The 13,743-nt window shown below is 40.4% G+C and overlaps 1 protein-coding gene across 1 annotated transcript; it reads left to right on the top strand.

The window, feature by feature from the left end:
* The first annotated feature begins 1,930 nt into the window (after window positions 1–1,930).
* On the top strand, window positions 1,931–2,860 carry LOC142446506 (olfactory receptor 4C11-like). The gene has a single exon (XM_075548254.1). It carries the CDS (start codon window positions 1,931–1,933, stop codon window positions 2,858–2,860), a length of 930 nt encoding a protein of 309 aa, XP_075404369.1.
* The last annotated feature ends 10,883 nt before the right edge of the window (window positions 2,861–13,743 follow it).

Raw genomic sequence — 13,743 nt, 5'->3', positions numbered from 1 at the left:
TCTGTATAAGAAGCACATGTGGGGCAAGTGTTAAGAACTTGGCTGTTCACGGGTAAGTTAGAGTTTGGAACCCACCAAACGTCTCAGAAATAGAAAGGACTGTGTGACCTTCCCCATAAAGTTGACAGCCAAGCAATCTCCATGGGACAGTTCTGTTCTACCTTTACTCTTAAGAGGGCTATGAATTAGAATACATGTGAGGGTATATAATAACAATGCACATAGGATATGCCTATATACAGAGATACACATACAAAAATTGGATTATATGTATATAACATACAGTGACATATATACATAATATATGGAAAGGCATATTCTAATTTTTATCTCTTAACTGTTTGAAACTACAAACAAATTTTAATTTCTGCGTACCACAGAAGAGTTAGTGCAGAGTGATTTGCATCTGTAAATAAATTAATCACACTATCTATCTACTATGGTAGAATTTTCAAAATCTTTCTTCTTTAATGTCAACCATACTTAAGACATATTTTCAAATATCACCAACAGATATATCTGTAAAATTACTCTACTTCTGTCACTGATGGCTAGAATGCAGTTTCTTTCTCTAGAACCAACAATTACTATTTCTTGGCACTCTTGGAAATAATTTACATAAAAGCTTACATGGGTGATAGACATTGTCCTTATTCCACTGTGGATATTTTTATTCTAAGTTTATGCATATGCCTTCAGACAGTTTGTTTCACGGTATATTTTAAAGAAACTTGCCTCTATGTCTGCTTTTTAACAATTCCCGATTCCATGAAAGTTAGGCTTACTGCATTCATCAGCCTTCTAATGAGCATTTATGTTGTTCTCATCTTTGACTATTACAGAAAAGGCCATGATACTCTTTGTATTTAGAAGTAAATATAAAGGAAACTGAACGAGTGACTGACAGAGATATAGTATGCTGTCTGTAACACCCTCAGAGATTGTACTTACTTAAACTGCTACCCCCAAAGGCATTTAATGGTGATAGTCCATGATGAGCAAGCACTATCTGTTAGCGATTGTTGATTTTAGTGGTTCTTCTGGCTGTCCATAGTATATCCAATATTCTTCAACAACGCCCTAGCTAAAATCCCTCAAGTCTTCTTTAGTCTACCAAATTCTTTTTCCAGTGTATTCTCTGTCCATGCATATAAGGCATTTTAAACATCTTGCCCTGAGTCAGGCATGTAGTTTGATAAAACGAATAGTACAAGTTTCCTTTTTAGGTCTATTTCTCTTAATTAAAGTTAGGATATAAGAAATAAAGAATAAATGCTACAAGAATTACACTGAGAATCGTCTGCTAGAATTTAGAGTTTTGTGAGATCCTTATTTTAGAAGCAGTGAACTTGAAATAGAACTAGATGCCCTGGTGTATAGCTAACACTAATTTTCCTTTCACTTCATCCATAGTGTTTTCCTCTTTCCTAAGAAAATATATTAAAGGACCCAGGAAAACCATGACTAAAGAGAACACTATTTGAGAACATAGTAGGATCAAATTTTGTAATTGGACTACGAGGCTCAAACTATAAAGAGCCTCGAAGTAAGTCACATTCAAATTTTCTCTATTTTTTTCCAGCACACGGACTCCGCAAGATGCTTGTGGGAAACTGAAAATACTCATCACACTCAGGAAATGATCCACTCATGTCAAATACTTAATATTAATATTGATTGTTGATAGAGTCATTTTCTTTTTCATGATTTTCCTATTACAAACTCTTTGTAGCAACTTAGATATAGAAGTATTAGGAGGTTCACTTTATTCACAAATGAGAAACAAACATGTAAGCAATTACCTCAAAGTAAGTGGCAGTTCCCTCATGAGGCACAGGGATTCGAACTACATGCACAGTATTCATTGCACAAAACTCTGTATGTCTTCCTTTCAGATGAAGGCTTCCTCACAACTACATCTCCTGAAACAATGCATCAGAACAAAAGCATCACTGAATTCATACTGCTAGGACTGACACAGGATCCTGTGAAGCAGAAAGTGGTGTTCGTAATTGTCTTGATTTACTACACTGGAAGTATGGTGGGAAATTTGCTCATTATTACGACCATCAAGTTCAGTCGATCTCTAGGGAGTCCCATGTATTTCTTTCTCTTTTACTTATCCTTTGCTGATATGTGCTTAACAACTAGCACCGCCCCGAGACTACTTGCAGATGCTCTGTCTGCAAAGAAAGCCATGTCCTACAATGAGTGCATGACGCAGGTCTTTACGATGCATTTATTTGGCGCCATGGAGATCTTTGTCCTCATCTTCATGGCTGCTGATCGCTATGTGGCCATCTGTAAGCCTCTGCACTACTTAACCATTATGAGAAGACAGGTTTGCATCATCTTGATTATTCTTGCCTGGATCGGTTCTTTTATCCATTCTACAGCTCAGATTTCCCTGGCCTTGAAACTGCCTTTCTGTGGACCCAATCTGATCGATCATTACTGTTGTGATTTGCAGCCCTTGTTGAAACTTGCCTGTATGGACACTTATGAGATCAGCCTCTTATTGGTGTTCAATAGTGGGGCTCTTTGTTTGACTAGTTTCTTGCTTTTGATAATCTCATACTTTGTCATCTTGTATTCACTGAGAAACCACAGTGCAGAAGGCAGGAAGAAGGCTCTTTCCACATGTACCTCTCACATCATTGTAGTCGTCATATCATTTGGCCCATGCATATTCGTCTATACACGTCCAGCAACCACTTTCTCTATGGACAAAATGGTGACTCTCTTTTATACCATCGGGACACCTTTACTCAACCCTCTCATCTACACACTAAGGAATGCAGAAGTAAAGAGTGCCATGCGAAAGCTGTGGAGAATCAAATTTAACTCTCAAAACAAATGATGAATGAGAGTATGATGACGTATTCAATAACAGAACAATCTGTAGAGACATCAAATACAATGATACTTATTATTGTATAATGGCTAATCATGTATACGGGAGTAATTGAGCATTTTTGTACTTAGCACATAATATGAATGTCTATTATAATTTTTGGTATTTCAACCAGAAACAATGTCAGAATGATTTAGATACATATGGATAAGTTTGCCTCAATCTTTTACTGAAAGTTCAATTCTGCCCCGCTGGCCCTGAATTATACATACTAGCTCTGAATCTTCATTACCACACAATCACAGCTGTACCACCTTGTGAAAATCTGCAAATGTATTGCAATCAACTCTCTTTGGTCTTAAATTCTACTTAAAAAAATCATTTTATTAGGGGCTCATAGAACTCTTATCACCATCCAAATACATTCCATTTGATTCTTCCAGGTCAATTGAATTCCCTCTATCAGATCATCCATTCTATGTAGATTCTATTCTATCTAGACCTGTTCTATTCTATCTAGAATATAGATCTATTCTCTCTAGATCGTCCATTCTATCATCCATTCTATCTAATTCATGTTTGAAGAGGCCCATGTTTCTGATTCAGAAGTTGTGCTTTTTTGTAGTGCTTGTTTTCATTCTGATAATCTAAGCTAATTCTGATGTTAGTTATCATTGTTTCCAATGGATATTGAGATAATTAGAGAGATAGTAGATAATAGATAAACTGCAAATTTGTCCCTTTAAATATAGCTGTTTGAGGCCATTCCTACAGGTACTGACCGGGGAAGTTCATTGTTTGCTGACCTTCTGGTTTACCAGCCCTGATTTGCTTCTCCAGGGACTAATCCAAGATATATGATATACAATCTTACTATCCTCCCTGCCATAATGGTATTCTGAATAAAAATTTTTTTTTCAGAAATTCTTGAAAATTAGAACATGTATATTTAATCATAAGGATCATCTGTTTCATGTGTATATCTGACGGAAATGTCATTAGGCATAGCGGAATATACATTTATGTCACAATGTAAAAATGAGTGGGTCTTTGAACAGTCTATAGGGGGTCAAATTGACAGAAACAACTCCAAAGGTGAAGTAGGAAAATTAGAAGGTAGTAGGTCTATGTTAATTTTCGAAGAACAATCAGGTAAAGGAAGCTAAGAACACTTGCAGAAATTGTAAGTGAATAACACAGGTAAATATTCTCAAGTGTAATTGAATCACACATGTACAAATTGTTGAATGAGTATCTGTTATGTTCATTTTCTCAACAAAAGTAAATTCAAATAAACTACTAAGAAGTAATTAATATGCATGTCAATTTCACAAAACCATATTCCCTGATGTCTTTTTGTAGAGATATTTACAAGATAATACCAAATTTCTATCTATCTTAATGGTCCTGATGCTTCTGAGATATTTCAGACTCAGTGTGCCTTTCTATCTTGGCATTTGCCTAATTCAGGCAATATTAACCGAGGAACAGTAGAAAAAATTGTTAACCTGCATTAGTTTTATGTCAACTATCAGGAAACTTAAGATGGACAAAAAGCAACATAGACAGGCTTTTACAGTCAAAATACAGATCCATGTCCAGAGTGACATAAGTTTGTAGAAGTAGGTAGCACCATGAAATAGGTGACAAGTAAGTTCATGACTGTTGTTCTTGGTATGTACTGTTGAGTCATATAGACCCTATGTACCTAAAAATGAAATAATGCCCAGTCTTGTGCCATCCTCAACTGCTCTTATGTTTGAGACCATCGAAGTAGCCGCCACGTCAATCCAACTTGTCAAAGGCCTTCATCTTTTGTTCTGCCCGCTACTTCACCAAGATTGATGTCTTTGTCCAGGGACTGGTCTTCCTGACAATGTGTCTGAAGTACATAACACTAAGTCGGACCAATGCAAGTCACTTTTTTACGGGCTAACTTTGTTGGAATAGGTTGTTAGAGAATGGGAGACAAAAAAGAAAACAATACTGACCTTATTTTCCTGTGCCCTTGGCAAAAACACAGGGTTCAATGTAAACTAAAAGAGACCCAAAAATTGTCAAAATTGGGAAAATATATAGACATAGGAACACAAAGTGTATCAACGATTTTATTGGCACACACTGAAATTTAGCGTCCTCTCTCTCTATCTCTTTTTCTTACTCTCCACATGTGTTTGATCATTAGTCTTCTAGGAAGGTGAAGCCTCATCTTTTCCTGAAAATTATAACTGCTGACCTTGAGGCTAGGATCCCAAGGCATAATCTGCGACAACACCAGGGCTGAGCAAAACAGTTGATCAGCTCTTCACACATTCACTAACAGTTTGTAGATCAAACATTGTGCAAGGCATGGAAACAGAAGGTCAGGGAGAAAACCTGCAATTAGTCTCATTGAAATAGTTTGTTTGTTGACTTAATACATAGTTACATCATCCCTTCTCTGAATTCAATTTGTGTCCTCTTGGTTAAAAAATAGTCAATGATACTTGAGGGGAAAATATCATTTTGTTGTTTGTCATTCCCTGATGTGACTGGTCTTCTCCTTAAACCCTCCTCAGTACCTCTAAGTACCTCAAGGCCATAATCATCCCACATACACATGTTTAGTATTTTGAAAAATTCAAGTACACAGTAGTTATTACCTCACTTTCTTGTTTTCTGAATGTGCCAGGTGAGTGCATATTTTCAACTCAATGAGGAGATTCATCATGAAGCCGAACCCAGTATAAAACACAGACATTTTCTTGCCCTTCCTTTCACTACCACACCGGAGTACCAAAGATACAGGTTAGTGAAATAAAACCATAGCCATCCATGAGAAGAGCAGCCAAGGAAAGTGCTGTGTCACCCTGCACAGCAATGCATCCCATGGTTGTAAATGTAAGCAGATAAGAATCCACTAGAGCAACAGCATAATTCGTAGCTACCACTATTCCCTCATAATAAGGGAAACACCCCCTTGGAGTCCTGCTGGCATAGAGGGTTACACCTCCAAACCACCAGCCGCTCTGCAGACAAAGATGAGGTGCTCTATCCAGAGATGTACAGTCTCAGAAAGCCACAGGGTCCGTTCTACTGTGTCAAATAGAGTCACTAGAAATCTAAATAGACGCAACAGTAGTGATTTTTTTAAACCACTAACAGTTGCTGCAACACAAAAGCTACAACAATGGGCTTACGCGTGACGATGGTGAGGATGGGTGAAGACCAGGCAGTGCATCATTCTGCTGTTCATGGGGTTTCTATTACATGCAGCGTCACCATTGATTTGACAGCACCCAACAGCAAAGTCAGCGGCCCAAATACAGTTATTGTAATCAGCAAGAACACGGTGTTTATGAGGAATTCTACTTTCGATTTCAACTGAGTATATTTTGTTGTTGCTGTTTTGTTTGTTTTATGTTTGTTTATGGTAGATTTTATGTTTGGTCTCAAAGCCACCATTTCAACCTCACTAGTCACTTCTTGTGAAAGAGGTGCTGCTTTCAGGTCCCCAAAAGTTTTGCATATTGTCAGAGAGACCGGTGCCTCCAGAAGGACATCATCCTTGATAAAGGAGAGAGGAAAGAAAAAAGAGGAAGACACTCAATAATGTGGATTGACTCCGGAACTACAAGGATGGGCTCAAACATAAAAATAATTATTTGTAATTAAACACTAATAATCATCAAGAGGAGGGTGCAGGAACTGGCTGTGTTTTGTTCTGTTGTGCATAGCGTCACTGTGAGTCAGAATCTACTCAGTGGCACCTAACAACAACAACAAAGATTCACAACTTTAGAAACCCTCGGCACTCTGATTTTTATGGTCTCTATGAGTCTGAATCTACCCAATAGCTGTAAATTTGGTTTCATTTTTATCTCAGTGGAAACATGCACGCACACATATGTGTAAATACCGAAGGTTTTTGCGTAGGATAACTTAGGATAATTGGATAACATAAAAAAGCAAAATTACAGAAATTTCATTGTGCTCATGTAGAATCTGTATGTAAATCAAGAGGCTGCTCTTCCACCAGAACAAAGAGAGACAAAGTGGTTTAAAATAAGGGAAGGTCTGTGTCAGAGAGCCTTGGGAGCATAGAGGTTACTCATTGAGCTGATAACTGCAAGGACAGCAGTTCAAATGCACCAGCTGCTGTGATGGACAATAATGCAGCTTTCTACTTCTCTAAAGAGATATAGTCTCGGAAACATACAGGTAGTTCTTCCCTGTAGAAATAGAGTCACTACAAGTTGGCATCAACTAAATGGAAGTGAGTTTAATTTTGAATTTGGTGTATCAGGGTTCTATCATTTCACGATAACTCTTCAATTTGTATGCCGATCAAATAACCTGAGAAGCTGGACTCTATGTATAGGAATGTAGCATCCAAATTGGAGGAAGATTGATTAACAAGCTGCAATCTGCAGGTGACAGAATCTTGCTTGTTGAAAGTAAAGAGGACTTCATCCACTGGCTAATGTGAATCAAATGCTACAGCCTTCATTACAGATTATGTCTCAATATAAAGACAATAAAACTGTAGGAAGACATTCAATCATGAAGTCATCTACTCATAAAAATATCCCCCACATTAATGTTTATTTTATCTGGACAATAATTTTTATTATTATTTTCCTGTTTCACCCTCATGTGCAATCAAAGGAATAGATTGAATACATATTAAAAATTCTATTTTATGTATATTCATGAAAAAATTCAATAAAGATAGTGATCACCCATGCCACAGGAGAGTGGTATGGTTTCATGTTACGCTTAATTCCCACCTGGAACATGTGTTAGGGAATTTGCTCATTATTGAGACCATCAAATTGAATTAGACTTTTGGGAATCCTATGGTATGATGTTATTTTATTTAAAAATTGATTGTGTCTGTGAAATAATCATTGACATCCAAGAAACTTTTCTATGGTTGGTGAAGTGTAAAAGAATCAATCAAAATAAAACTGAAAATTCATGTTAGAAGGGCAGTGTAGATTCCCAAGTTGGAACTGTCAACAGAAGCTTGGCGCCACGCTTCTGGAACAGCAGATTAAAAGGAGCACATGTGCTGTGCGTGCCATGGGCTAGGGCATGAACTGTGCAACGCATCTCTACCACGGTCAGATTCCATTTTAACACTGCTTGTAATTATTTTGTCAAAGAAACTTTATAAATCCAAACAATATTCTTTTCTTAGTCATATTTTCAAATTAAATTTAGTAAAAGACACTAATCTTTTAATCACACTTCTTTTACTTCTCTGGGACATTCAGAAATCTCCTGTCAACACTAGTATCCCAAGATGACATGCAATGCATGAGGAGGGCCATATACTTCACAGACAATGGAAATGGCTTGGAAATTATTGAACGGTATTGATCCCTGTGACCTTCGAAAGCAGCCATTATTAACTCCTCCTGCCTTTAAAGCACTTTTGTGATCCGAAGAACTGCCATATTAATGTCCTCCATATTTCCCCATAAAGAATCAAGGAGAGCCTGGTTTACTTTTAGCAAAGCTACATACAGATCCTTCTTAGTCTCATTGTCTGCTTCACAAAGAATAGCTGAGCACTTTCTTCCACTGAACAACAGGGACAAAATGTTTAACTTTGACCATGCATTTCTTCTTCCCTGAGGAACTTGAACTATGAGCCACACTCCGCATGAACCTGGAAACAGCACTTCATGAAGGGCTTCATCAGCCCTTCATCTTCTAAAATGAGGCTTTCCTTCTCACAAACCACTCTATGGTACACTATCCTCTTATACCGCTTTCCCATCCCATTTCCCAACACTTGTTTTTCTAGCTTTATTTATTCCCACCTCTGTGAAACAAAATCCCTCAAAATGCTTTTATTTGAGTCGCAATTCTATTACAGGATCATCTTATTTCTGTGGTTTGTAGATGCTACTGAATTGTGTTTGCATCATAGCAACCCCGTGCCTCAAAGCTGAACTGCTGCACAAGGTTTCCTGGCTATGGTGTTTCTCATAGCCGAGAGAGAGTGTGTGTGTCCCACAACACACATGTGAGTTGTGTTTTGCAGGGTGGACTAAAGAAACAAATTCATAGACACACTCAGATGTGTACAAGAAAGAACTTTATATACAGAGTAATTGAATATTGAGAGAGCATTCCAGCCCAGTTCAGATTAAGTCAATATGTTCCATTTTAGCCCATATGTCTGATTCCAATCTATAAAATCCTCTCCAGATTCGTGAAATAACCTGCAATGATACCGGTTGCAGGAAGATCACAGTCCAGTGGGTGGAAAATTTTGTGGATCCAGTGGCATTGTAGGCATCTCAGCACTGGCAGGGGTCTTCACATGGATTCTCAAGTTCTGTGGGCAAGGATCATACCAGTATGGTGCCATGTGTCTTGTCAGTAGCGTGTCCCACAGGGCATGAGCAGAGAAAGAGAGTGTTTCCTGCCTCTAAAGAAGAAATACAGGAATTCTCAGAGTCCTCAGCAGAAGGCCATGCCCTCACTGAGGCCTCATTGACTATGACTCAATTGACAGACTAGATTCCACCCCTTCACTCTTAATCCTCTCAAATCCCCAACTGACACCAGTTTATGTCACTATCACCAGAGTCTCCATGGATTTGTTTCTATACTCTACCCAGAGTAACACAATGAGCATTTGAACTGCTTCACAATTTTCTCCACTAGGACTCTTATACTTATCATACCCAGTGGCGTCCAGCTGAATTCATTTTACAGTGACCTACCGAAGAGAGTTGAACTGTTCTTCAAGACATCACAGCATGCATGGATTACATAAATAATATTTAAAATATAGTGGTAAGCACATTATAAATGTCTATTTAATGACCTTGAGAAAATGACTGATTAGAGAGTTGGGTCCTTTCTGGGAGACAGTTCAAGGTTTTTCAGGAATCTTGCACCATATATTTAAAGATGAACTTTAGGTTTAGTAATTCACTTAATTATACCCCCAGTCAAAGAACATTTAATTCTTATGACATGACCCTGCTGAATGCTTGCCCTCATGAAAGATCACTTAAGATAAGGAGAGATCACTGAAGATATAGGTACCCTAATAGTATGATGAAGAAACTAGATAATGAATGAATATCAGAAAAAGTAGGCTCTGGGGTCCTAAAATTCACTGTCCTTCAGTCGATGCTAACTCATCAGGACCCTATTGACAGGGTACAACTGCCCCTGTGGTTTTCTGAAAACGTAATTCTTTGTGGAACTAGTTCTCCCACAGAGCAACTGGTGGTTTCCAACTGCTGCCATTACAGCTGTCCGCCCAACACATCACCACTGTGGCACCAGGGAATTGAGAGACTGCTCTTTAAATAAGTCGCCATTTAAGTGAGGGGCCAACTATGTTCACATGGAAGCAATTCACCAGCCTAAGTGATCCCAGGATTGTAAGTGTAACTTCTCAAATACAGAGGAGAGGATGATTTTAGAGCTTTAATTGGGAATACCTGACCATGGATAACCATGGAACTCCACATGGATTCATTCCCAGGCGAATCCCCTCTGAGATATATCGTCAAGGGATGTGAATACCTTGCTATCAGACAGGGCCTTGGAAAGTCGATTATGGTGGTTGTAATCACATATGAAAGTCTCTTTGCAACCCTGAAAGTGCCCTTGGGACCAGGCCCTCAGATCTGTGACCCACGAGTTTCTCTCCTCCCTGTTACACCCTTGTCTGTGGAACCCATCAGTCTGGCCCTGGCCTGGGTAGATCCTGCACTGTGACCCTTTCTCAAGATTCCTCTACCATCTTGGGTCACTCCATCCTTAGGAGCCATTTAAGAGAAGACGGGCAGGTCTAGGGCTCCTAAGAGAACAGACTCTGAGTCCCCTGGCTACAGACAGGGATGGGGTCTCCGCGGGATTCAGAATGCTAGCTTGGATCCGCTCCCGACGAGGCAAGCATGTTCACAGCAGAGGATGCCTCTGGTGCGGACCCGCCATGGTAGGAAGCCGGACTCCTGAACCCATCTCCGCGTCCCGTCTTTCTGAGGGCGACAGCCCGCTTCCTCATTGCCGCCGGGTCTCGACCCCTCTCTCTAGTCTGCAGAAAATATTTCAGTGGAAGGAGGGCTCAGTCTTCCTCAAACCAAACTCTTAATCGTGGAGGGGAGACTCGAAGACCTATGAAAGCAAAACCAAAGTCAATGCCGAGTCAATTCTGACCCAGGGAGCTCCTACAATGGCAGAACTGTCCCTGTGGGTTTCCAAGACTGGACCTTTCTTGTCAGAGTAGACTCATCCTTCTCCCTTGGGGCAGCCCTTGGTTTCAAACCGCTGACCTCAGGTGAGCAGCCCAGCACATAACCACTACACCACCGAGGTTGGTAGGGGCAGGTGGCGCCTAGACTGACATGTACTTGGGAGCTTGTTCCTTCATCTCCATGTGGTTAACTCCCCTCTAGCACCGAACGTTAAAGGGAGCCTGTGAGTAGTCTGAAATGCTTGCTAGGGGACCACCTGGATCTATTGACTGAGTGGAAGCAGAAGACATGCAGCAGTAAAGACATGGGTAGAGTTTGGCCAGTGACACCTGCGGACTTGGTTTAAAGGAAAAAAGAAGAGGATATCAGGTAGACTGCTCTAAATTCATGAGCTAGCACGAGGGGGATAGACTTGTTGAGTATTGGCGAGAGCCCATGGTCTAACGGCAAGGCAACCAATGGGCAACCAGTGGAGGCTGAGTGAAGTATCCCACATTGAGTTGACCAGAACCCGACCAGCTGGAGATTTTCAAGCCTGTGAACTGGTGCATATTGTTGTCCGGATTTGAATTTGCTTATGAATGTAGACTTCACAAGGCTGCAAATGGAATGAAGATCCTTTATGCCACAAAATCTCCTCGGAGACCTGGATTGATGTAAATGGGCAGCATATATATATATTGAATGCCCTAAATTGGAGGGGATAAAGACATGAAGTAGTTGGTTTGCAATCATTCCTATGTGGGGGAACATATTCATAGGATTATAGCATTAAGGTGTAGGTGTTACTTAATTGCAATTGTAAGGATAAAGAATTATACACACGAGTCAATTTGGTAAGGAGAGGATTGAGTAGTTAATTTATTGTGCCAACCTGGCAGATAAACACGCGTGCAGTTAATTGAAGGGCAGAGGTATAAATGGATCAGCAAACCTCGCCTTTCTAGTTCTCTGGTCTCTTGCTTTGTGAAAGTCGGACCAGGATGCAGCTGCCTTAGCCATTTCCCTGCTTCAACTGGTAAGACTCACTTCCTGCCAGACATCCCCAAAGAGAAACCACATGGGCCTACCCTGATGCAGCTCTGGGTGCTGGAGCAGCCGTTTGGAGACCCCTGCTAGCGCCGAGATGCTTACATGTTCACTGACTCAGCTTTCCTCACGTAGTCAGCATCATTGCGTGTTTTTTGAGGTGGAGGAGGACTTTGTGGGTTGGTGTTGAACATATGGGTTAATGTTGGACTTGAAAGGAAATATTATATCTGCACATATAGTTATGCTTTAGTTATTTAACAATGCCATGCTTTACTCATTCAGCCCATGACAGTGAATATTTAAGTTGCTTACAAACTCAGGGTACTTGTTTCTTTGATAACTATCAGTGTGGAGTAACTCCCAGTTCCTCCAGACACCTGCAGTTCTTATCATGTTGCTGCCTCCCTTTTGAAATCAACAATGGTGCTCTAAGACCTTCTCATGCTTAAAATCTCTTTGACCTCTCTGAAATCCTGAGAGAAAAATAAAGAGTAGGTCTGAGTGGCACAGGGTTTGACTATCCTAGATGTCAATTTCATCACACCCAGATTCCTGACCTTGCTTTCTTTGTGAACAGAGATGGACTAGCCACAGCATCCCCTTGCCATGATTTTGAGGTACTACAGGTCAAAAGGCCTCCATGAGCCTTTTCATATCTTCTAGTTCACTCAAGGACATGACTTAACAGCATCTGAGGCATCCTCATAAGGGAGCTTCTTGAGCCCTTCTCTAGGGGTGGATGCATCTTGCCAGCTACAGCAGGGAAATGGTAAGGCAGGCGCACTCTGGTCCGACAATCAGAAAGAATGTGACCTGAGAGCAAGAAAGACGAGGCTCACTGAGGAATTTTTCCCTCTACCCTTCATTTAATCCCACATGTGCTTATGGCCCGGTTGGCCTTTTACTGGGCCTTGGTGGAGACTGAATGCCTCACCATGGGCCACCAAGTCACAACTACCCCTTATGAACAGGATATTGTCTGAGTAACACTCCATTCTTAAAAGAAAGAAGTATATATGAGATCAGGCCATAGTAGGTCCTGAAGGAACAAGTAAGCTGCATGAAGAAGTGGCCCAAAACGCCCACAGTCTCCATTCTTGTCACATTATCTTCTTTCTCCCAGTGTGCACCTATCACCTCCTGGGGAGTTCCCTACCATACTTTAACTGAAGACAAAAAAAAGGCATGGTGGGTCTACAGATGGTTCAGCATGCTATGCAGATGCCACTGGTAAGTGCCAGGAGCAGTACTACAGCCCCTTTCTGGGATCTCCATCAAGGACAGTGGTATTGGGAAATCTTCTCAATGAGCAGAACTTTGAGCAGTGCATCTGGCCATTCAGTTTGCCTACAAGCAAATATGTCCAGATGTGAGACAGTATGGGCTGTGGTTAATGGCTTGGCTGGATGGTCAGTGAATTGGATGGACCATGATTAGAAAATTGGTGACAAGGAGGTGTGTGGAAGAGGGATGTGGGTAGACCTCCCTGAATGGGCCAAGAACGTAAAGTTAATTGTATCATATGTTAACGCTCACCAAAGGGTTACCTCTGAAGAGGAGGACTTTAACAATCAAGTGGACAAGATGACCTTCATTGTGGAGACAGTTTCTCCTCTTTCCTCTGCCACTCCTGTTATCGCCCAA

Source organism: Tenrec ecaudatus, chromosome 4 (genome assembly GCF_050624435.1).
Source record: "Tenrec ecaudatus isolate mTenEca1 chromosome 4, mTenEca1.hap1, whole genome shotgun sequence".
Classification (NCBI taxonomy): Eukaryota; Metazoa; Chordata; class Mammalia; order Afrosoricida; family Tenrecidae; genus Tenrec; species Tenrec ecaudatus.
Note: the sequence above shows the minus strand (reverse complement) of the source record. Positions and strands in the feature narration are given on the sequence as shown.